Source organism: Columba livia, chromosome 15 (genome assembly GCF_036013475.1).
Source record: "Columba livia isolate bColLiv1 breed racing homer chromosome 15, bColLiv1.pat.W.v2, whole genome shotgun sequence".
Classification (NCBI taxonomy): Eukaryota; Metazoa; Chordata; class Aves; order Columbiformes; family Columbidae; genus Columba; species Columba livia.
Genome location: NC_088616.1, coordinates 1,700,628 through 1,722,154, shown reverse-complemented (window position 1 = coordinate 1,722,154; position 21,527 = coordinate 1,700,628). Strand labels below are relative to the sequence as shown.

The window sequence follows — 21,527 nt, the reverse complement described above, 5'->3', positions numbered from 1 at the left end:
TTTGTGTCTCGTTGCACAGTTGATGCGCTCAGAGCCGGACAGCCGTCCATCCCAGCGCCTCCCCTGATCTCTGTCCAGTCCCTCCTGATCCGGGGCAGAATCACAAGAAAGCTCAATGACAACACCCCGCACCTCACGTGTGGCCAGCACGTCCCCATCCTGGTGCATCCCAAAAAAAAAAACCTCTCCTGCCTGCTTCTCGCACCCTTCAGTCGCAGCTGCAGAGCAGAGCTGGGATAAGACTGGCTTTGTGCTCTGTCCTTCGTGTCACCTGCCGTGCTGCGAGAAACCTCGCAAGTCAGACTCCATGTTGGCCTTAACGGGCTCTGCTGTATTCAGGCGGTGGCATCCCAAGCAAGCTCAAGGACAACCCTCCGCACCTGACGTCTGCCCAGCACGTCCCCACCCTGGTGCAGGAAAGCCTTGTTGACAGCCCCAGCTGGGAAACCAGGGTGATGCTGGGACAAAGGGGTCCCTCCCCGAGTGCAGGTCTGACAGCTTCTCTCACAGACACAGCCCTGCTCCCGGCCCTGTGCCTGATACCCCGACTCAAACGGCCTGAACAGCCAAGGACTCACTGCTTTGGACCAAGAGTCTTGTTATTTACTCTACAAAGTCATCATCTGAGGAACAGTGTCCCTCCAGGTACTGGTAACAGGGACACCAGAAGGGCTGAGGCTCAAGCGAGTCCAGGGAAATCCAGGTGTCCGGTGAAGAGGCCCCACGAGGGAGAGAGCAGCTGGGAACGGGCAGAGCTGAGGCGTCTGCGCTCATGTTCCTGTACAGCTGGGCGAGCTCAACTGCAAAGATCCACGGGGATGGGCTGGAGCTGTTGCAGAAAAGCTCGCTTTCCTGGGTAGTCTCTCCCTTTTGTGTTTCTTCTCCTGACTCTGCTTGGCCTTGATCTTTAGTTTGATCTTCCCTTTTCCAGGCAGAGGCAGCGTCGACTTGTTCTGCTGCTGCTTCGTCTCCCTGGCTCCTCCTGTAGGAATGAGTTTCAGGAAAAGACTGCTCATTGACAGGAATTAAGAGGCCACTTAACCGTCTCAGAGCAGAAATCTCAGCAGAGTCCGGCCAGCAGCTGCCTGGGCACTCCAGCACGCTCTGACTGCAAACAGTTCATTGCCAGCTGCAGCGATGCACGGCTCTGGGGAAAAGCAACTCACGGGGCTCTCTTCCTCAGCCGTGAGATGACGATGCAAGCCGCCACTACAGCAAACAGCGGCACAGCCAGGACCGCTGCAGTCACGGGGATGTAGTGCTCGCGCAGACCCTCCAGAGCGGCAGCCTCAGCCTTTGTCCCAGCGCCCGCCCCTGCGGGAGAGGAGACAATGCCACACGTTGCTGTGCTCTGCGCTGCGGGTAATCAGCTCACACCGTGCCTCACATGCCCAAGAGAGGCTTTTTTCGGCGGTTGGTGCCACCCGATGCCCACGCTGGGGGAAGGCTGGCCCCGGGACAGCGCACTGCCTGCAGCCCTCAGATGTCCTCATTCCCCAAGAGGCAAAGTTCCTAAATTCCTGGCCAAGGGCTGTGGCGGTAGGTGAGCAACCTCGACCCTCGTCCAGAGACATCTACCAACATCTCTCCGGCACGCTGCTGGCAATAACCTCCAGGCCCCAGAGCTGACCCTTGTCCTCAGAGAGCCGCTCCTGCCTTCTTTGACAGCCCTTCTCTGCACCAACACTCACGCCTGGCCAGCACGTCCCCATCCTGGTGCAGGAAAGCCTTGTTGACAGCCCCAGCTGGGAAACCAGGCTGATGCTGGGACAAAGGGGTCCCTCCCCGAGTGCAGGTCTGAGAGCTTCTCTCACAGACACAGCCCTGCTCCCGGCCCTGTGCCTGATACCCCGACTCAAACGGCCTAAACAGCCAAGGACTCACTGCTTTGGACCAAGAGTCTTGTTATTTACTCTACAAAGTCATCATCTGAGGAACAGTGTCCCTCCAGGTACTGGTAACAGGGACACCAGAAGGGCTGAGGCGCAAGTGAGTCCCGAGAAATCCAGGTGTCCGGTGCAAAGCCCGACAGGGCTCGATAGGGACCAACAAAGCCTGATAGGGCCATGCAGGGCTTGACAGAGCCTAACAAAGCTGACAGGGCCTGACAAGGCCTGACAGAGCCTGACAAAGCCCGACAAAACCCAACGTGGCTCGAGAGACTCCAAGAGACCTTGACAGGTCCCGATACAGCTCTACAAAATCCTCAGAGAGCCGCTCCTGCCTTTTTGACAGCCCTTCTCTGCACCAACACTCCCAGGTTTGGCTGCTGCTAAGATGTGCAAGAGCTGGGGTAGAGCCCGCAGGCACACAGTCATTGCGACTGGTGACACCAGGTGACCACGGGACAGCAACTACCTGGCGTGCCAGTGGCTGCCATTGTCTCCGTTTCTTCATCTGACGCTGGCACTGAGTGACTGCTTCCCCTCGGAAAGGTCTTCTGCTCAGTCTCGTAGTCCATCTCTTTGGAAAGAAAGCAGGACGGTTTCATGAGAAGTAACATCCTCATCAGGAACACTGTACTTCAGGAGCCAGTACTCTCCAAACACGGTCATAGAGCTTAGAAACACAGCCTGGGCTTTTGGGAGTGCATCTAGTGCAATCAATGTGTCATTCAGAGCCCCCCGCGCACAGCAGTGAGCCGGACCCACACACTGCTCTGCTGCGGGCCCCAGCATCGGCCAACAAAGGAGCAAGCTAAATTGCACCGGAACGGAAAACTAACGTGGAAGTGCTCATTCCTTCAGGGGACATACCCGTGGGATCCTCCAGAGGCTCACGGACAGGCTCCAGCTGAGAAGTCAAGTAGCTGCTGCCTACAGGGACAGCTGCAATCAAGCAGAAATGAAAAGCGTTTCCATTGCACGTTGTGATCGGCCTCTTCCTCGGTGACCTGCAGTGACTGGAAGGGCGTCAGGAAACAACATGGGAGCCAGAAGCAGGCTGAGATGGCCAAAGCTGCACAGGGGCCTGGGGACCTCTTGGCTGGGACCTGACAGCTTCCAAACCACTGTCTCCAGGCCATGAGCAACACCCCTCAAGGCGCAGAGGGACAAACATGGGGCCTCTCTGGGCCTTCTGGCCAGGAGACCCCTCACACACACTCAAGGAAGCCCACACAGAAGTGGGAGCACGGAGCACCAGAGGGAAACATGATGATGCACGATGCTTGAGGAGAAGAGCCTGCTGGCTATTGCAAGGCGCAATTATCCCAACGAAATGTTAACAAATAGTAAATCACATATTAACAAATGCAAAAGGCCAGGAACCAATGAAGACTGAACACTTATCCCCGGGATATCCCCCAGGCTCGGATTCCACCAAGTGGCTTCATCACCACCAACTGCAGGAACCAAACAGGGAATCCAGCACAGGGAAGGAGTTTCCAGGGTGCGTTGTGATCTACTTCTTAGTCACCTGCGCTGACTGGAAGGGGCTGCGGCAATTACACGGGACACGTGGAAAGGGGGAGGTGCCCTCAGCTAATAGGAAACACGGGTGACCTTTTTGCTGAGACCTGGCAGCTCCTGCGGTCAAGAAATATTCATTACTTAGCTGTGCAACAGCCCCAAGGCACAAAAAGGTCTTGCAAGTCCTGAAGAGGAGGTTTGGTAAAATTGCACACGAATAACCTCTTAAAACAGAAGTGTTATTCCCTCAAGCAGACAGACATTGGCAACTTACGTCTGGGACGCCCCCAAGGCTCATAACCAGGGTCCAGCTGAGCAGCTCGATAAGCGCCGCCAGCGCCATAGCCTGGAATCAAGCACAGGTCAGAGAAGTTTCCACATCCCAGAGGAAGGGCTAAAATTTGGAACCCCAAAAGCGACTGTCCGTGCTTCTGGTGGACAAGACCCTGGGAAAGGCTGCACCAGTGCTACCCCTGCATGTTCCTGCAGGCTGGGGACCTGCGGCTCAAGCGAGGGGAGCAGGGCTGCAGGACGAGAGCACGAACATCCCTGTTCTCCCGAGCGCACATTTCCTGAGCACGTCTCTCCAGACTGGGGGCTGAAAGCCGAGGTGCAGCCGGGGAGCGGCAGAGCCACAGCCCTGGGCACGGCTGCAAGCAGCCCGGGGACAAACGCTGCCAGGGGCTGCCACCCGGCTCCTGTGGCACCGCACCCTCACCAGCCCAGCCCAGCGTCCATGCTGGGGACAGGCTGCCCTGGGACAGGGCACTGTGGCACGGGGCTGGGCGGCAGGGGGAACCCCAGGGGCACCCAGTGCCTGCTTGCTCACCCTGCGCCAGCCTTGCCAGCCCCTTGCTTGCCCAGAAAATGCTGCTGAAGCAGCCGCAGCCCCTCTACACAACCCCGTGGGGTATCTGCCCCCTGCCCGGGCCGTGGTGCTGCTCACATTGCCCTGCCCGGCTGCTCAACCGGCCTCAGCCCCGGACCCACTGCTGCCCTGCTGAGCTGCTCGGGGCTGGGTGCTGGTCTCTGCCCGCCCACCTGCTCTCTGTGCTCCTCTCAGGACAGCCTGGGCGTCCCGGGCTTGCAGGGACACCAGAAGCAGGAGGAGGAGGAGGCGCGTGAGGACCTTGGCCCGCCACGATCCCACCATGATGCTGCTGCTGCTGCTGCTGCTGCTGCTTACTGAGACGTCGCCTGCAGCTGGTGTGGGACAGCACGTCACAGCACATCACAGCTTGTCACAGCACGTCACAGCGTGTCACCACGGGGCTGTGACCTCACAACCCTGTCGGGTCACACCCTCCACCAGGCTCCCCAGCCTACACCCCTTGCCAGGGAATTACCAAATCTGCACATGATTGCACGTCCTTGTTCTACACGGGCGTGGAAGGAGCAGAAGTGGAGGAGCGTGGACCTATTTTGGGAGGCAGCGCTGCGTTGGAAGCGCACAGACACTCAGATCTTGCTTCCCAGAAATCAACCTCCAAAAGCTGCGTATGAAGACTGAATAAAAAAGCCAGTTTCAAGTGCCTTTACTTGCTACCACTTTTGTCAGGCAGCATTCTAGGGAGAAAACACCTTCTACCACTAGTTTTGCCACAGCTTTGTTACCTTAAAAGAAACCTCTTCTTGCTCTGCTGCTCCAATGCAGCCTCACAGACCAGAAAATCAATCCTACTGCAGGCAGGAAACCTTCACTGCAGTGAGCTGCCGGCAAGCTGTTACTGGCGGCTGTTTTCTGTGACTCGTCTTTTCTGTGCTGATGTTCAGCTACCACTGGAACCTCATCACATCGCACCATTTATTGAAAACCTTTTATTGCAAGCAAAAAGTGACATAACAGAGCTGCAATGTATTCTGCAAGTCATTCTGCCGATGTTTTATAACTGATACAAGCTGCTTCTGCCAGTCAATTAAAAGTAACTCAACATTTTTACTACACACAGACTAATTAATGGTGGTTAAAAATAACATGGTAAGAAAAGCCTCTCATGTTACATGCTCACAAATCCAGAGACTTGGATCGTAAGGATGACATCTTCTGCAGGAGCTCTTAGATCATTACTATACTCCTCCATGGTCTTAATGACAGTTTGGTTTGTATCTGGCTTTTCTTCAGTCTTTGTCCTGGGCCTTCCCTCAGTAGAACTGCTGCTAAGAGGAAATAAATGTACATTAATAACAGGTGAGATACACACACCACCATCTTTTGTAATAGTTTATAAACGGCATTTGCTTCAATTCTGAACCTTTTCAGATGATCAATTAAGGGAACAGACGAGAAAGGATGAGCCCACTAGCTAAGATTATGAACAATCAGTTAATTTAGTATCTTCCTAATCAATTAATTTAGTATCCCCCATGAGGTTCAACAAGGGCAAGCGCAAGGTCCTGCACCTGGGTCGGGGCAACCCCTGGTATCAGTACGGGCTGGGGATGGAGAGATGGATGGAGAGCAGCCCCAGGGATGGACTTGGGGTCCTGGTGGATGAAGGACTTGACATGAGTTGGCCAGGAGCACCTGCAGCCCAGACGGCCAAACACACCTTGAGCTGCATCAAAAAGAGCGTGGGCAGCCGGTCCAGGGAGGGATCCTGCCCCTGTGCCCCGCTCTGGTGAGACCCCCTGCAGTGCTGGTCCAGCTCTGGGTCCTCAGCACAGGACACACATGGACCTGCTGGAGAGGGGCCAGAGGAGCCCCAGGAATGACCCGAGGCTGGAACAGCTCTGCTGGGGACAGGCTGAGAGAGCTGGGGTGTTCAGCTGCAGAAGAGAAGCTCCGGGGAGACCTTAGTGCACCTTTCTGGACTTAAAAGGGGCCGATAAGAAAGATGGGGACAGATTTTTGAGCAGGGCCTGTTGCGATAGGACAAGGGGTGATGGTTTTAAACTAAAGGAGGGAGATTCAGGCTGGACATGAGGAAGGAATTGTTGCCCTGAGGGTGGTGAGAGCCTGGCCCAGGTTGGCCAGAGAGGTGGTGGATGAACCATCCCTGGAGACATCCCAGGCCAGGCTGGACGGGGCTCTGAGCAACCTGAGCTGGTGAAGATGTCCCTGTCATGGCAGGGGGGGCACTGGGAGCTGGGAAGGGCCCTTCAGCACAAACTGCTCTATGATTCTATGATTTTATTATTCTATTCCATATTTAATTAACAAAGACACAAGATAATCAGATTGTAGACTCATCTCATCTGGTAATTCCTTCATGTCCTACCATGTCTAGCAATGGTAGATAAATCAGATATACATTCTTATTTCAACAGCAAACAATTATGAAGAGGTATACACAACAAAAGGTTTATCCTCATGCCCCTGTGTTCTTCTTTAGAAAAACATACATTTAAAAAACTTTTTAGAATACCAAGACACTATCTTAAGTCTCCAGCAATGTCTTAAATGTTAGGAGTTTGCTTTGTCCTGCTTCTTTACGCGCTGAAATGTAATATCAGTCCTTGCCTTTAGGTGTAAGCTGGATTTGAAGGAAGACACTGAGGGGACCCCTCTAAGAGTCAACAAGCAGTGAATAAGAAGAGGGGAGAAGAAAGAGTCCCGGAAGTAAGGGTCAAACACGACATCAATGAATGAACCCTGTCAGCTTTCTGTGCAGTACACACTACTTGCTTTCTTTAACAAAATGTGTTTGTGACTCAGGAACAATTTAGCAGGAAAGATCGCAGGTTATTCCGTTATTTTGCATTAGATTTAGCTGTTCCCTTCATTAGTCACCATAAAGCATTTTACATTTTTGGAGGTGGAGGGGAGGAGGAAAGAAAGAAAGAACAGGGAAAGAAATGATGAGGTACCTGGTGTAACCCACAAGAACTAAACTAGATCCATCAGCTGCTGTTACTCTTATTCGTGCTTTCCCCTCAGCTTTATCCTGTTTAACTTTACCACTGCTTGCCTTGGGTTTCCCCGCAGGATCTTCTGCAGGAGGCACATTTTCTCCTCTCACAAGATTTTCGCCAGTTTCTTGCTGAAGTTCAATCTCTTTTGCGGGACGGTTGAGAAACGCACATTTAGCTGTTTCTGGAGTTCGCTCCCCTTTTCCAGCATCGGGCTCACTCTTCCCCTTTGCCGACGGTTTCCATTCAGCAGTTTCTGGTTTTGAGGCGTCTGTGCAAGTGGCTTCATGCTCCTCATCCACCTTTTCATCTGCGTTTCCTTTGCCTTTTTCAGGTTTTGCATCAGAAGTTTTGCTTTTTTCCGCAGGTTTTTCTGACTTGTCCTCTCTGGAGGGCTTCTCTGATTTGGTTTCTTTTGGATGGTCTTTCTTCACCTTTTCATCCTTGGCTGTTCTGGTTCCTGGGTGACCTTTTGTCACTTTGGGGTGATATTTCCATGGAGCACCAGGAGCCTTCTCATCCTTTTGGGAGGAAGATATTACAGCATCGTTCATCTTTGACAACTCCTTCTTCACTTTTTTCACAGGAGGTTCCATTTGAGGAGAATTTTCACAATCGGTGTCCACCGTCTCCTGGGAAGTTTGAGCTGCTATTATTGTGTCGTCTTTCTTAGGAGGAGCAGCCACTTCTACTTTCGACTTTGTCTGGTCATTCTTTTCTTTTGGCTCGTCCTTCTCTGTTCTCTCCTCTCCAGACCCTGGTTTGAAAGCAATCCAGTCTGCTTCCATAGGCTCATCTCTGACAGGGGTGGCATCACCTCTGCTCGGGAGCACGAACAGAGAGTCTGTTTTATCGTCTCCTGCTGGAACTGGCTCTCTTGCTGTTCTTGCACCTTCCAGCAACTCAGCACTGCAAAATCCTTCATTCTCATTGCACTTTCTTCTCTTCTGGTGTCTTTTCTGTTCATTTCCTTTGTCATGTCCCCATGGATATTTCACCTCCTTCTCTTTTGATTTTCTAGGATCACTGATGCCAGGCCCCTCTCTTCCAGAAGGTTCTTCACCGTCATGTCCAGTTATATTATGACTTCTGTGGCTCTGCCCACCAGGATAATCCTCCCTGTTTCCCCAAGCACACGCTGAGTTCTCTTGTCTGCTCCCAGGTGGACCAAACCTCTCAGGAGAAAAGTTCTCTCTGTTCACTGCAGGTGGAGGTTGAGCAGCAACAGCACAGCCCTTGTAAACCTTGCCATACCATTCTCTATAGTTCCTTTCCCATTCTCTGCATCTTTCCTTTTCAAATGGATCTCTGATGTCAACAGGTCTGCCATAGTAACCTTTCATAGAAGATGCTGGACCTCCTGCGTGCCTGTTAAAATATTCCCTTTCTCCTTCCCCTTGAGGCACAGTCCTTTTAGTGTGAGACTGGCCTCTAAACACCGGAGACCTTGACCGTGAGCGGCATCTTCTGCATGAGCGAGACCTTGACCGGTAATGACGACGTGACCTTGGACTAGAACGACGGTCACGACTGTTCGCTCTGCCTCTTCTTTGACACGGTGGTGATCGGGAGCGGGAACCAGACTGGGAATGACTAAATGATCCAGAGTTGGTGCGAGAGTGGGAAGAGCCTGGTCTTGACTTGGAGCAGGTATATGAACTTCTGGAGTGAGATGGAGCATCATGGGGAGACCTGGACCTTCAATAAAACACAACACACACACACACATGAAGTGGATTCAGAACAGCTGTTGACTTAATGCTACTGCAAATTTAAGAACCTGACAACAGTTTCTGCTTAAAGGACACAACAGCTGCTGCTTCGTTCGTCTGAAAACATACAGGAAGGGAAAATCTATTTGAACTCCTGTCACAGGAACCACCATCACCGGGGGTTGATTCAAGGTGGTGTGTGCTGGCCTCTGCTGGTACATGAATGTGCACATTTCTAACTACTCAGCAACTACATGCAATGCAAATCATTTTTGTTGCAGCAAGAGGCAAAAAGAGCAAACAATCACTGCAGGCACAGGCCTCAAGACAATCGAAATGAAGCCATTTAAAAATTTATTACCACTTGTATTCTCCACAACTATTTGTGCATTCTTATTTCATTATAAACCAGCTTTTGCCTACGTTACATGTTGTGGCCTCTTTTAACAGGTTACAATAGTAATATATTGAATTTCTGTAGAATACTTACAGTTCCCAGCCTGGTCTCCCGCTGGCTGAGCAGACTGTACTGGCTCTCACTGCCTGACCTTTTTCAGTGGAGAGAGGAGACAGAAAAACCCCATTCAGTTTATCTGAAGATAACGTTAAAACGTAAATTCTAAAGTTGTAGTTAGTTACCATTGGTGGGTATTGATTGTCCTTGCGGGCCCAGGAGACTTGTCAGAGCTGGGTGTCTTAGCACAGGAACCTGACAGCCCTTTGAATAAACACAGACCGTTGGAAAACAAGCTCTGCTAAAATACAAGAATCACTGCATATTTGAAATAAAATTTACCTGCTCTCCCGACAAACCGCTGCTGGTCAGAGAGGAGGGTTGAGAAAGTCCAGCGGCGCTCACCAGAGCAGCAGGAGCTGTAACCACATCACCCTCGCTGCAAAAAACCCAAATTTACATCATTCAAACAGTGTTCTGAAGTGCTGCTTGAAATATAAAGTCCAAGGTAAGAAATGCTGGCTACTGGAAAAGGAAAAAGAATCGGCACCGCATTTACAAATGTGAATTGGGTTGATCCCAAATGAAGCGCTGAGCAGGTGTCTGTCTGGATTACTGGGAGTTAAAGAGAAAGCTCACGGCAAAAACGTTTTATTAAGCTTGCTGCACATGAAAGGCCCAGAGTAGGTATAACCCACCTGCTGAATCTCAGCTTTGGAACATGCAAGAACTCAAATTCTATTACAAAATGCTGATGTGCTGATTCAGAGCCTGCCCTCGAGGTTCTTTTGGGTTGTGATCTTGCGTATTCAGTGGTACAGCTGAGCCTGACCGGCTTCTGGGCAGAGCGCCTGTCTGCATTCCAGGTGTAAAGGTGAAGGGATATAAGCCCTGAACAACAGTGCAGATTTTTCATGTGTTTTCATGTGACTTCACTGGATTGCAAACTTAGACTGTCATGTTTGTCAATACTTCAAGTTTATAGTGTTTCAATGTTTATTATCCAAAATGGTCCATAACTGAGTATGACTCGACTAAAGAGAAACTAATGCGCTCAACAGGTTTGACATAACTAAACGGTTATTCTAGGAACTGCTAAGCACCCAAAATCAAAGGGCTCCTGAGGAATAAAGGTTCCTCCTTTGGGGTAAACCCGGACTGAATGACAAGAAGTACTTCTGAGGAAACTCTTGCATGAGGCAGCTTCCAACTGATCAAAGGGTCCTCATTCAAAGTAAATGAAACACCAGAGCTTCCACAGCTATCTGGAACTGCCACTATTGGTACAGAAATCACTAGTGGAGAAGCTCAGGAAGCAGCAGAATCTAACTTCAGTGTTTTGGTGTCTTTTACATTCACTGTAAAATTACACCTGCATGTAAAAACTTTGGTTAAGCTACAGATGTACTCACCGAAAAGGTCCAGGGAAGGGCAGGGACACTGCTGGTGGGACACCAGGGACAGTGACAGAAGGCAGGATTCCTGGCAGCTGAGCTGCCCCAGATGCCTGAGTAGGGCCAAACGATGACAAAGCAGCAGAATGAGAAGACACAGAAGCTGATGGAGGAATTAGTGGATCCTTCTGTTTGGAAATTGTCGGCCGGAGTAGAGGTTGCGGGTTGCGTGTCACTGGTTGTCCCACTGGTGCTGGTGGCAGCTGCTGCTGCTGCTGAATCTGTTTACTGTAGCCAGTCCCATTTCTGAAGTTGTTCACAGCCTGGGGGCACAAAAATATTTAGAAAATGTACTATGAAAATTCAGGAGATATATGAGCAAAAGCCTCCAGAGAGTAAAATTACCCGTGTATTCCTCTAAATGCTGTCAATCCTAAAATGAATCAACATATGGATACATGAACACATCACATCAAACACTGATATTAATGGCCGGTGACTCGGAGTGTCTGTAAAGAACTTCAGTGTTGATACCGACTCTCAAAGTGAGGCGATCGTATTGAACAGAAGTGTGACCTGAATTTGACAGAGTGTAGCTAAAAAGTTGTAAGCTTCTTAACAACAGATAATGTGTTTGAGATACAAATTTAGCCTTTCTCAATGTGGCCTTGCTTAAGGAGATGTAAATTAATATTTTCTTTTCCAAAAAGACTTTTCTTACACACCATTCACGTAAAAGTCGTCATGTTACCTGGCGCAGGATCTTGTTGGCAACCAAACTATCAGGAGAAACGTCTGTTTGATGACACACTGGACATGTGTGTTCCTCAGATTCCAGTAATGCTGTTCTAATACCTGTGAGTAATAAGACGTATATGATTAATGGCTGAATGTGGTCTTGAACTGACAGTGTGATAAATATCGAATAGTGTAAAAGATGTACAGTATGCAGCAAATACAGTTCTGATATTTCACTATTGCAAGAGTTGAAGATTTAGAGTAGGCTGTGTCCTGGTGTTTTAATTAGTCTTTTTCCCACCATCCAGTACAGTGAGAAGTTACCAACCCCAAGGTTAACGAAGATAACACATCTCAAGAAAACACGAGCAGCTTCAAGTTCTGGAGGGTTTAACCAACTCTCCCGTGGTGAGGAATGTGGATTAAATGCCGACTGTTTGTTGCAGAGCACAGTAAGTCACCAGAGCTGGCTGCGTGATTTTGTATCAGAGAAAGGGCTGTGGACAAACTAAACGCATTCAATATCCAACACTGTAATGACCTGCACAGTTCTGTGCTCTGCTCACACCCGTCCTTCCACATGGAAAGACGGTTTCAATAGATGTGCAAAAAGGAAAATAAGCCTTCTGCCTCTTCTTTTCCTTTTTATACCAGAAGAGTCCTTTCCTGTTCCAGGTATCCTTAAGTATTAAATAGAACAGGTACAAAGTCATCTCATTATCTCCTCTTCATGCTTTCAGAAGATCAGATGTGAGGATTTGAATTAACAAACATGGGAGTAACACTTACATTCGTCACAAAAACTGTTTCCACAGCAGGGAATAACAGCTGCATCAGTCATGACATCTTTACAAATGAGACATAACAACTCAGCTGGAACAAGAGCCTCATCTGAGCAGGAGGAGGAGGAGGGCGGCTCCGCTGGTAGGAAGGGAGGCTTTTCCTTCTTTCCTCTCGCATAAGCTTCCCTGGAGGGGAGTGGGGAAGGAAAAGGAACAAAGTTAAAGATGAGATTGGAAACCATTGAGGGGGGAGGAAACCTCAGCCCAACAGCTCTCTGTGAAATTTTTTGAGAAGTCTTCAAGATATAAAACAGAAGCAAAAGCGGCTTTCAACCACAACAACTGCAACTGTAAACACTCCTGAACTATTTTGCAGAAACGCAGGTTCTTAGCGTACCACAAGTGTAACCATCTTCCGGGGGCATGAACTGAAGGACCACCTTCCTTTAATATTAGAAAACATCACAGATTTTGAAGTGAAGAGAGAAAGATAATGCTTCCTCCCCCATAACTGCACGTGCTGGGCAACGTGCTTGGATTAGCTCTCAGGCGTGATTTCTCTTGTTCCCTTTTGGGTCAGTCTGATTAATTCCATACTTACGCACTGATAATTGGTATTACATATTTTCCCGTGTTTGTCAGCATAGCACCCTTGGTATTGGGATCTTTCACTTCCATCAGGAAACTCCTTGGAATTCCTGTGCTCTTTTTAATTCTGGGAACAGGCTGAAAATTTTTGTCCTGTTAAGAAAAGAAACGCAGCCATGTCTTGTCTGAAGTCCCACACTCAAAATGACATTTCAGTGATTACTTGAAGCAGCAAAAGTCTCTCATCCTCTTCTACTATCAAGAATAAGGGTTGACTAAACCACTTATTTTCCTAAATGCATACAGGCAGGAGGTTCCAAAGGCTCGAGCCGTGCTTGAACTCAGTCGACATTCTTTGGCTTCACTTCAGGGTCTTTAAGGGTGAAATATCCCTTAAGCTCACCAGCCACTCAGAAAAGACACAAACCTGCATCTCCACCAAAGCGCAATTCAGAGCGAGAGCTTAATTCAGTGCTCGAACCAGTCACTGCAGAAACTCGTATTGACCGTCTGTACAGGAAGGTTGAATTGGTACCTCACGCACATACACCCAGTGGCTAAACATTAAATGACACGAACACCGAACCAGAGACCTGTGTCATTAAACCGTGCCCATATTGGACAGACAGGTTCAACAGAAACATCTTGTTTGTACACTATATACTAAAAACTGTGAACTGCCATTAAAAAGACTTAAAACCACAAAAATGTCCAATAATATTGAAATGTATAAAAATAAGCATCAGTGTGCACAGAGAAAGATGTTTGGACACATTTAATGCCCATGACCTAGAAAAATTTACATTTATAATTCCAGGTATCCTTGAATTTTGAAGGGCTTTGCAACAATGTCATATAACCTCCGTATTTTACCCCAAGAGAAACATTTTTTACTATGAGTACTCATGCATTTGTTACCTACCTGCCAAGCTGAAAAAATTACAAGCTAAGTAGCACCACAAGTCCCACACAATCTTACCGTGTTAGTTGGGCAGTTCCTTATATAGTGGCCAGGCTGTCCACAACGAAAGCAAGTGTATGATGGTGGAGGCGGGCCCGAGTGTTTGTTCACGAAACTAAAAGGTTTTGGGGAATAAAGAAAAAGGGATGCATGTGTCTCTCATGTTAAAACAACCATCTCTACAATTTTTCCCTAATCGTCAGAGAACACATTACCGACACTTACTTGACTGGATTGTATGCCTGGCAGGACTGTATCATCATGGCTTTTATTTTCTCTTCTTCGGAAGCGTCGGTTTCAGCCAGATTGGCAGCCTGTTAAACAAGTCCTTATTGACACACACACCAGAAACACATTTAAGCCCACACAGCCGGACAGCACCGATCAGCCCATCCTGTCAAGCGCAGCACAACTCCCAGAGAGTCAGAGAATACCGGGTTTGAAGGGACCGCGGGCACCAGCTGGTCCGACCTTCCTTGGCAAAAGCACCGACTAGACAGGATGGCCCAGCACCCTGTCCAGCCTCGAAATGTGCACACATTCTGAAGGTAAAATAAATACTTGAAATTATTAAAGTTTTGTTCAAATTACAACAGTTATCCAGCTATAGATCAAAGTATAAGATAGAAAAATACTAAGCAAATACCTTTTTCTTAAAAGCATTTGACAAGAATGTACATATACCTTAATAAGCTGGGCCATACGTGCAGAAGAGTCATCAATCTGTTCACAAAAAATTAAACACATTTGTTTTACAATCAGCACACAGCAATAGTTCACCTCTACTGTAGTCTGACAGTCTGCACTATAGCCCCTGAGTGTCACTGCAAGAGGCATTTACAATCCAGTGAAATTTGTATTTGCTCAAAACAAAGTCCAAACCCCAGCCTGAGAGTGCCCGTGTGGATAGAGAGAAGAAATGACAAGAACCAAACTCGCTCGAGAAGAACTTAGTGCTCAAGGATATGTCAGAGAGTGGCCCTTGTCAAACGCTCACAACTGCTTCAGAGTCACAGGGGTAAGGAAGCTGTTGATTTTCAGCTAAAAAGGATTAAAACTCTGGAGACATTCAAAACCCGCCTGTTTGGAAAGCAGTTCTATGGCCTGCAGGCAGAAGTCGGATTTCTTAAAGGTGATAGCACTCCTTTCTACTCACAGGAAATAGAGAATTCATGTTCTATTTCGTGTGTTACAAACATGCTGGCGTATTCACAGAACCAGGGTCACAGAATCATTTTGGCTGGAAGAGACCTTTAAGATCACCGAGTCCAACCTCACGCTGTCAAGTCCACCTCTAAACCACGTCCCTAAGAACATCACCTGTACATCTTTTGAACGTTTCCAGAGACGGCAATTCCACCACTTCCCTGTTCCAATGCCCCACAAGCCTCTCAGAGGAGAAGTTTCTCCTCATACCCGGTCTAAACCTCCCCTGGCACAACGTGAAGCCATTTCATCTCGTCCTATCACTTGTGACTTGGGAGAAGAGACCAACACCTTTCACGCTACAACCTCCTTTCAGGCAGTTGTAGCGAATGATCAGGTGTCACTCAGCCTCCTTTTCTCCAGGCTAAACACACTGTGCTGTTTGCTGTGTTGAATCAAATACATCGTGTTCACAACATGTACTATGTTTTACTGTAAAATATATTAAGTCGATGTTTGGAAAATTGAAACAAGGCTACATTGTTTAGAATTCAGTGCAGCGTGTAGAAAAATTGTGTTTTTACATACTGCTTTTGATGTTCCACTCGCTGCCTCCGTTCGGCTTCTAGAAGAAGAAATAAAAGAGATCCGAACTTAAAATAAAGCTCTTGTACCCAACATGAGCCAGTGGAAAGAGATTATAAAACCTCAACATCAAAACAATAGGTTCTGATAGTCTAGGGCATGTAGAAATGTATTCACATACATAAACTGTTCTCCCTCAGTCCATGCAGCGCCACTAAAAACACCAAACCAAACCAAAACCCCATATCTGCTTTGTCACAACTTACTCTAAGACTGACAGATACAGAACACAGCAGTGCAAGAGGAAGTCCTCAGATATTTTGTCTCTGCTATAGAAGTATCAGAAATATGAAGTCTGTACTACAGTGTTGTATTTTTACATAATCAACCATCAAAATATGAAAGGAACTGTTGCCAATCTGTATATCCCAAGTATAACAAACAGGTACCAGATACAGTACTTCAGTTTCTAAGAAAGAGCAGTGATAGAAACCTCATAGTGCCAGTTTACTTTAGTGAAAGGAATCAGTCATATCGCAAAGAAATAACAAAATATCAGCAGCACCGTCTTCAGAACAGTGTTTGCTTGTGGAAGCCCAAGCACCGTGTTCAGATATCTACTGTATTACCCATGAAAGTGCCCAAATACTAAATATGTTACATAGATTGTGTTGACCAAAAATAGCACTAGAAATGTCACCTGGAAGCACTTTGGAGGATTTTCTGTGACTCAGGAACCCTGTGACAAAAAACCAAAAAGGTCCTAATTGCCAGAATTTTATTTAAGATCCCATTAAAATTACTACACTCTTTTAGGAAATATCGATTACATTGGGAAACCTGCTGAGATTCCGCAGACTCATTGAGCTGTATCTGCGTGCTACTCATCATGAACCAGACACGCAGCCATCGACAGAGTCAACAAATCATTCACCCAAGCATCCCATGAGCAGAGGCCATTCAGGTCTGCTGGGGAGCTCATGTACAAACAGAAAGGCTCAGGCTTCCTGCCGCTGCTACAACAGCCCCAGGCTCACACTCACAGCCACAGACCTCCTGAGCATGACCCAGCACAAACAGATACTCCAGATTATCAGCAAGCACAAACGGAGGATGCATGACAAGACAGCACGAAGCACACGTATTTCAGTTAACCCCCAAAACAAGGCCATGTGTATAAGCACAACGCTATGGTGTCCAGAATTACTAGGTAGTGCCCACAAACACTGCAACTCATAAGCCCAAAGATTACGTGCACAGCAAAGGCTTCGTGGGTACCAGGATGCTGCTGCACTGTTTGTTCAAGACACCCTGTAACTCACCAGTCTACTTTATTTATTGAGAACCAACATAAGAAAGACACGGCAAAACCACAAGCCAGTAACATCTACTAATTGTGGTTTTACAGTGTCTGTCTTATGTGGAAAGGTTGGAAAACCCGACTATGCAAACAATGCTAATGTAGCTGATATAGAACTGGTATGAAAACAGAAATGGCAGCAATAACCCTGTAGTCAGGATTGCATTTGAATAGCTCTAATTTTGATTAATACTCTCTGTCATACAGAATGAAAACCTGGAGCACAGATATCAGCTCAAGGTAAGAATAGACTTGGAAATATAACTGATAACCTTTGGTAACATGCTAAAGTGCTTACTGAGTTTCAAGTTTGGACACGATTCACTATTTGTCCATCGTACTTGCACAAAACGCAACACACTTCAAGATATCGTCCTTTTTCTCTTGCCTGACACAGACACTGTCTTTGGGAAACTAACAGGAATCATTTATGAATGAAACTTCTTGTTTGGGTGGTTTGCCAGCTGGCAACCCCTGGTTTTCCCTCTATTGCTGGTATGCAAAGCAAACAGATGTGGGGCATAAGAACACCTGCTATATCCCTCCCTCAAATCTACCCATTACAACAACAATTAACAGCAGCTTTAGCAAGCAAGATGCAATCTGAATGCCTCTGTAAACTGATATCAACACAAAAAGTGAACACAGTGAACCCCTAACAAGGAATCAATGCTTCATGGATACTCACACATCATTTGTTTTGCTGGTGGCTTTAACTCCTCCACCAGGGACTCTTCTAACAATCACTGATGAGTTCTTTGGAATCAGGGCATTATCTTCTGTGTATTCTGAAAACAACATAAATATAGAAAAAGACATCAGGCGGTTAGTAAGAATATATATTAATATGTTATAACAGATATTAAATAGAACTATTACGTAGCACTTCAAAGAATCCCTTTATGGATACAAAAGCAAAATTTTAGATGTAATATCACACTTTTATTATCTCAACACACTAACGGTACATTTCAAGTAATCTTCAGATTTGATAATCAAACACAAGAGGCAAAATCTTTTTCAGTTTTTAAAATTGTTTGAATATCAGCAGCAAAATGGTCTCAAACGTCACTAAAGGCCAGTCTGCTAATGCATGGGGTGCTTTCCTGATGTAGCTTAAATTCCTTTTGCTCTGTTAGGCTACAAACCCAATACATCTTTGGAGAAAAACAAACCACAGCAAAGTCTCATCAACCTGCATCAACCAGACTCTGGAGTCTGCCCGGCAACAAACCCGGCATGCGGCTAAAGGGTGAGAACAGAAATCTGGGGTTTTTTTGAGCTTCCTTGCACAAGCAGGGCAGAATTGGCTCAAACTAAAGTGGCATCTTTCCTCTTCAGCTAATTCGAATTAACCAAAGGGATGTGAATTCTTTTGATTCACTTTTTGCAGAGCAGAGGGACTTGGATGAAATTCCTTATGCAGACAGCCTTGAAAAGCCCTTTGAAAACTTTGTGCCTGAAGCAACCAATGCGTTACCTTTGCTTCCACCTCATTAGTCTTTTGACAAGGAGGAAACTCTTCTGACCTTTACACAAGGCCCAAACAAAACAACAACAACAACAAAAACCACCTACTTGGGACACTTGAACTAAGCCTAAGTGCAAACATCTCCCCATAAGAATGGTTTTTATACTGTACTTGCAAAAGCGGAATATGATTACGTATTTCAAAGCTCCATCAGCAGCCGTTCCCTGTAATCTGCCCATAGTTTCAACTGGTGAAAGCCCGTAACTTTGCAGACCTCATCAGAACAACGATCTGCGAACCAAAGATACTGTGGATCCAGTCGCACTCTGTCAGGGTGGTTTGGATCAGCGATCACAAACAAAATAGAAATATTCCACAAGGTATGCTCCATTGTTCAGTATATGATTCCTATAGGCAGCAAGTTCACTTAGACCAAAACACACCTGCCAGAAGACATTATTTCAACAATGAAATGATCATTTTACTTCTATTTCTGTAATGTATCTCTGCCTACGTGTGTAACGCAACCCAAGGGCATCCCTAACACCCCAACATTGTGCTGTGAAGTCTCTTCACAGACACGCTCCTGAAAATATTTTACGTGTCTGTAGAGAAACAGCAACGAACCCTTCTAAGGCTGAAGCGACAGGTTCTGCAGTGAACATTCTATTCTGTTGAAGTTTTGATCCATGGTAATGTTTATGGAATGAAAACACTTTACAGTTTGTTTTATTGCTGAGAAGTCCCATCCCAAAGCCTCCAAGTCTCTAATCACATTCAAACGTATCAAGATGGCAGGTGACCAGACTGAACTACCATACTAAGCAACATGAAAACATTATCATCTCTGAGAATCAAGCACCGTTTCTAAGATTTAAAAGCTTTTATGACTTCTCTAAGAACATTTCTTGCACGTATTCACCATAAATGTTCTGCCATAAAGCTTCAGTACTGTCCTGACATGGTTAACACGTAGTGCCAGGAAAAAAACGGTAGAAATGAATGATGAAAGGATGCTCAAGTGCATCTGAATGACAATATCGTTGGTGTAGAAAAGAAGTTATATTAACAAGAAATTCCAAAGTATAATTTAGACACAGAGAACACTCATGTGCAAGATGGCTTTAAAGGCTCTGCTTAGATTAAAACTCACAGATAAACTCTTGATCCAGATGTTGCTGGTGAGCGGTTTCAGCAACAGCCAGAAAACCAGTTTTCCAATGCGGTGGATTAAAACAAGTCAAAGGCAAAATAAGTCACCAAACCCAAGCCATCTGTTCTATTTCTGTCACTTTCAGCTTTCTCCACCAGATTTCAAAGAAATCTGGCAAATTTGTTATTATATGACATCCTCTCGCATTTCATTATCATTTTACCTGGAAGAATCCCTGGAAACCAAAACTTTTGCAAGCACTACGCATCGCACAACAACCGCGCATTCTTCCATGCCAAGTTGTGTGTCCAAACACAGGTCAGAAGGCAGTTGCCAGAAGAGCAACTACAAAAGAACAGCTCTGCAAGGCCCCAGCACAAGCCACAGCGACCAGCCCTGGCCACATCACATTACTGCTTCCCACCCCGTGCCCACCGCCCCCGAGTACCTTCTTTGGTCTGTGCGTTGGTGACCAGCAGGTCACACTTGGTCGCCTTCAACTTCTTGCGAGCCCTGATCTTGCACTTGAGCTCGTGCAGGGAGATATGGAGGCCGTTGAAGGTGACTGCTTCGTAGTCCAGAGCGGCGAAGAACTTGTAGTAGACACGTGACGTGCCCATGGCCGGGTGCTGCTGCTCCACAACAGCGTCTGCTGTGGCAAACGGTGCCCTGGCCCCCACGCTGGGTTTGCCCCCACGGCGACAGCAGGAAGGTCCACCGAGGGCTTTGGGGCGAGCGCTGCGGGCTGAGCCCGAGCTCACAGCCCGGGCAGGCGCACAGGAGGGAAAGGCTCCCGCGGCCTCGGCTCCGTCTCTGCTCCCTCTCTGTCCCACAGCGCTCCCAGGCCCGGCTCAGGCGCCCCTGTCTCAGGGTTCTGTTTGGGGGTTTCCCGGGACACCAACTGTAGGGGTCACCAGCAGCGCCTCACCTGCAGTCACAGTGGCACCGCGCAGCCCCCGCGCATTCCACAGCCCGGTGTGCTGTGACAAAAGGGCCATGTCCTGTCACCCCCCAGGCCTCTCACAGAATCACAGAATATTAGGGATTGGAAGGGACCTCCTGAGTTCCAGTTTGAACTCATTGCCCCTTGTCCTATCATTGGTTGTCACCGCGAAGAGTCTGGCTCCATCCTCCTGACACTCACCCTTCATATATTTGTCAACATCAATAAGGTCACTCCTCTTCTCCAAGCTAAAGAGCCCCAGCTCCCTCAGCCTTTCCTCACACGGGAGATGCTCCACTCCCTTCAGCATCTTGGTGGCTGCGCTGGACTCTCTGCAGCAGTTCCCTGTCCTGCTGGAACTGAGGGGCCACAACTGGACACAATATTCCAGGTGTGGTCTCCCCAGGGCAGAGCAGAGGGGCAGGAGAACCTCTCTGACCTACTGACCACCCCCTTCTAACCCACCCCAGGTACCATTGGCTTCCTGGCCACAAGGACCCAGTGCTGGCTCATGGTCACCCTGCTGTCCCCAGGACCCCCAGGTCCCTTTCCCCTACACTGCTCTCCAACAGGTCATTCCCCAACTTACACTGGAACCTGGGGTTGTTCCTGTCCAGATTCAAGACTCTACACTTGCCCTTGTTCTATTTCATTCAATGTTTCCCTGCCCAGCTCTCCAGCCTGTCCAGGTCTCTGATGGCAGCACAGCTTCCAGTGTCACCACTCCTCCCAGCTTGGTGTCATCAGCAAACTTGCTGACAGTCACTCTATTCCCTCGTCCAAATCGTTGATGAATATATTGAATAATACCGGCCCCAGCACTGCCCCCTGAGGCACTGCACTAGATACAGGCCTCAACTGGACTCTGCCCCATTGACCACAACTCTCTGGCTTCTTCCCTTCAGCCAGTTCACAGTCACCTCACTACCCGATCATCCAGACCACACTCCCCCAGTTTAGCTGTGAGGATGATGTGGGAGA

General features: G+C 47.7%; 1 protein-coding gene and 1 long non-coding RNA gene across 2 annotated transcripts; both read right to left on the bottom strand.

Moving 5' to 3' along the window:
* Window positions 1-711: 711 nt before the first annotated feature.
* Window positions 712-4,216, bottom strand: LOC135575472 (uncharacterized). The gene is made up of 3 exons (XR_010466297.1): window positions 2,359-4,216; window positions 1,167-1,314; window positions 712-982 (listed from the first exon to the last, which is right to left on the bottom strand). It is a non-coding gene; the product is annotated as an uncharacterized LOC135575472 (long non-coding RNA).
* A 997-nt stretch (window positions 4,217-5,213) lies between these two features.
* Window positions 5,214-21,011, bottom strand: LOC135575483 (E3 ubiquitin-protein ligase RBBP6-like). Its single transcript, XM_065030640.1, has 16 exons — window positions 20,052-21,011; window positions 17,668-17,767; window positions 16,320-16,358; window positions 15,623-15,659; window positions 14,573-14,611; window positions 14,114-14,202; window positions 13,907-14,003; window positions 12,941-13,080; window positions 12,347-12,525; window positions 11,571-11,674; window positions 10,838-11,142; window positions 9,768-9,864; window positions 9,611-9,689; window positions 9,462-9,519; window positions 7,218-8,957; window positions 5,214-5,567 (listed from the first exon to the last, which is right to left on the bottom strand). The coding sequence occupies exons 1-16, from the start codon at window positions 20,221-20,223 to the stop codon at window positions 5,408-5,410; spliced, it is 3,435 nt and encodes a 1,144-aa protein (XP_064886712.1). The 5' UTR covers window positions 20,224-21,011; the 3' UTR covers window positions 5,214-5,407.
* Between the last annotated feature and the right edge of the window lie 516 nt (window positions 21,012-21,527).

What these genes read in the sequence shown, in the direction of transcription:
- LOC135575483 (XM_065030640.1), bottom strand. Translation starts at nt 20,223, where the DNA reads ATGGGCACGTCACGTGTCTACTACAAGTTCTTCGCCGCTCTGGACTAC. An exon ending in CGAGTGGAACATCAAAAGCA is followed by an intron (nt 14,612 to 15,622) that starts GTATGTAAAAAC and finishes TTTTGTGAACAG; the next exon opens with ATTGATGACTCTTCTGCACG. An exon ending in AAACAGTTTTTGTGACGAAT is followed by an intron (nt 11,675 to 12,346) that starts GTAAGTGTTACT and finishes TATTACTCACAG; the next exon opens with GTATTAGAACAGCATTACTG.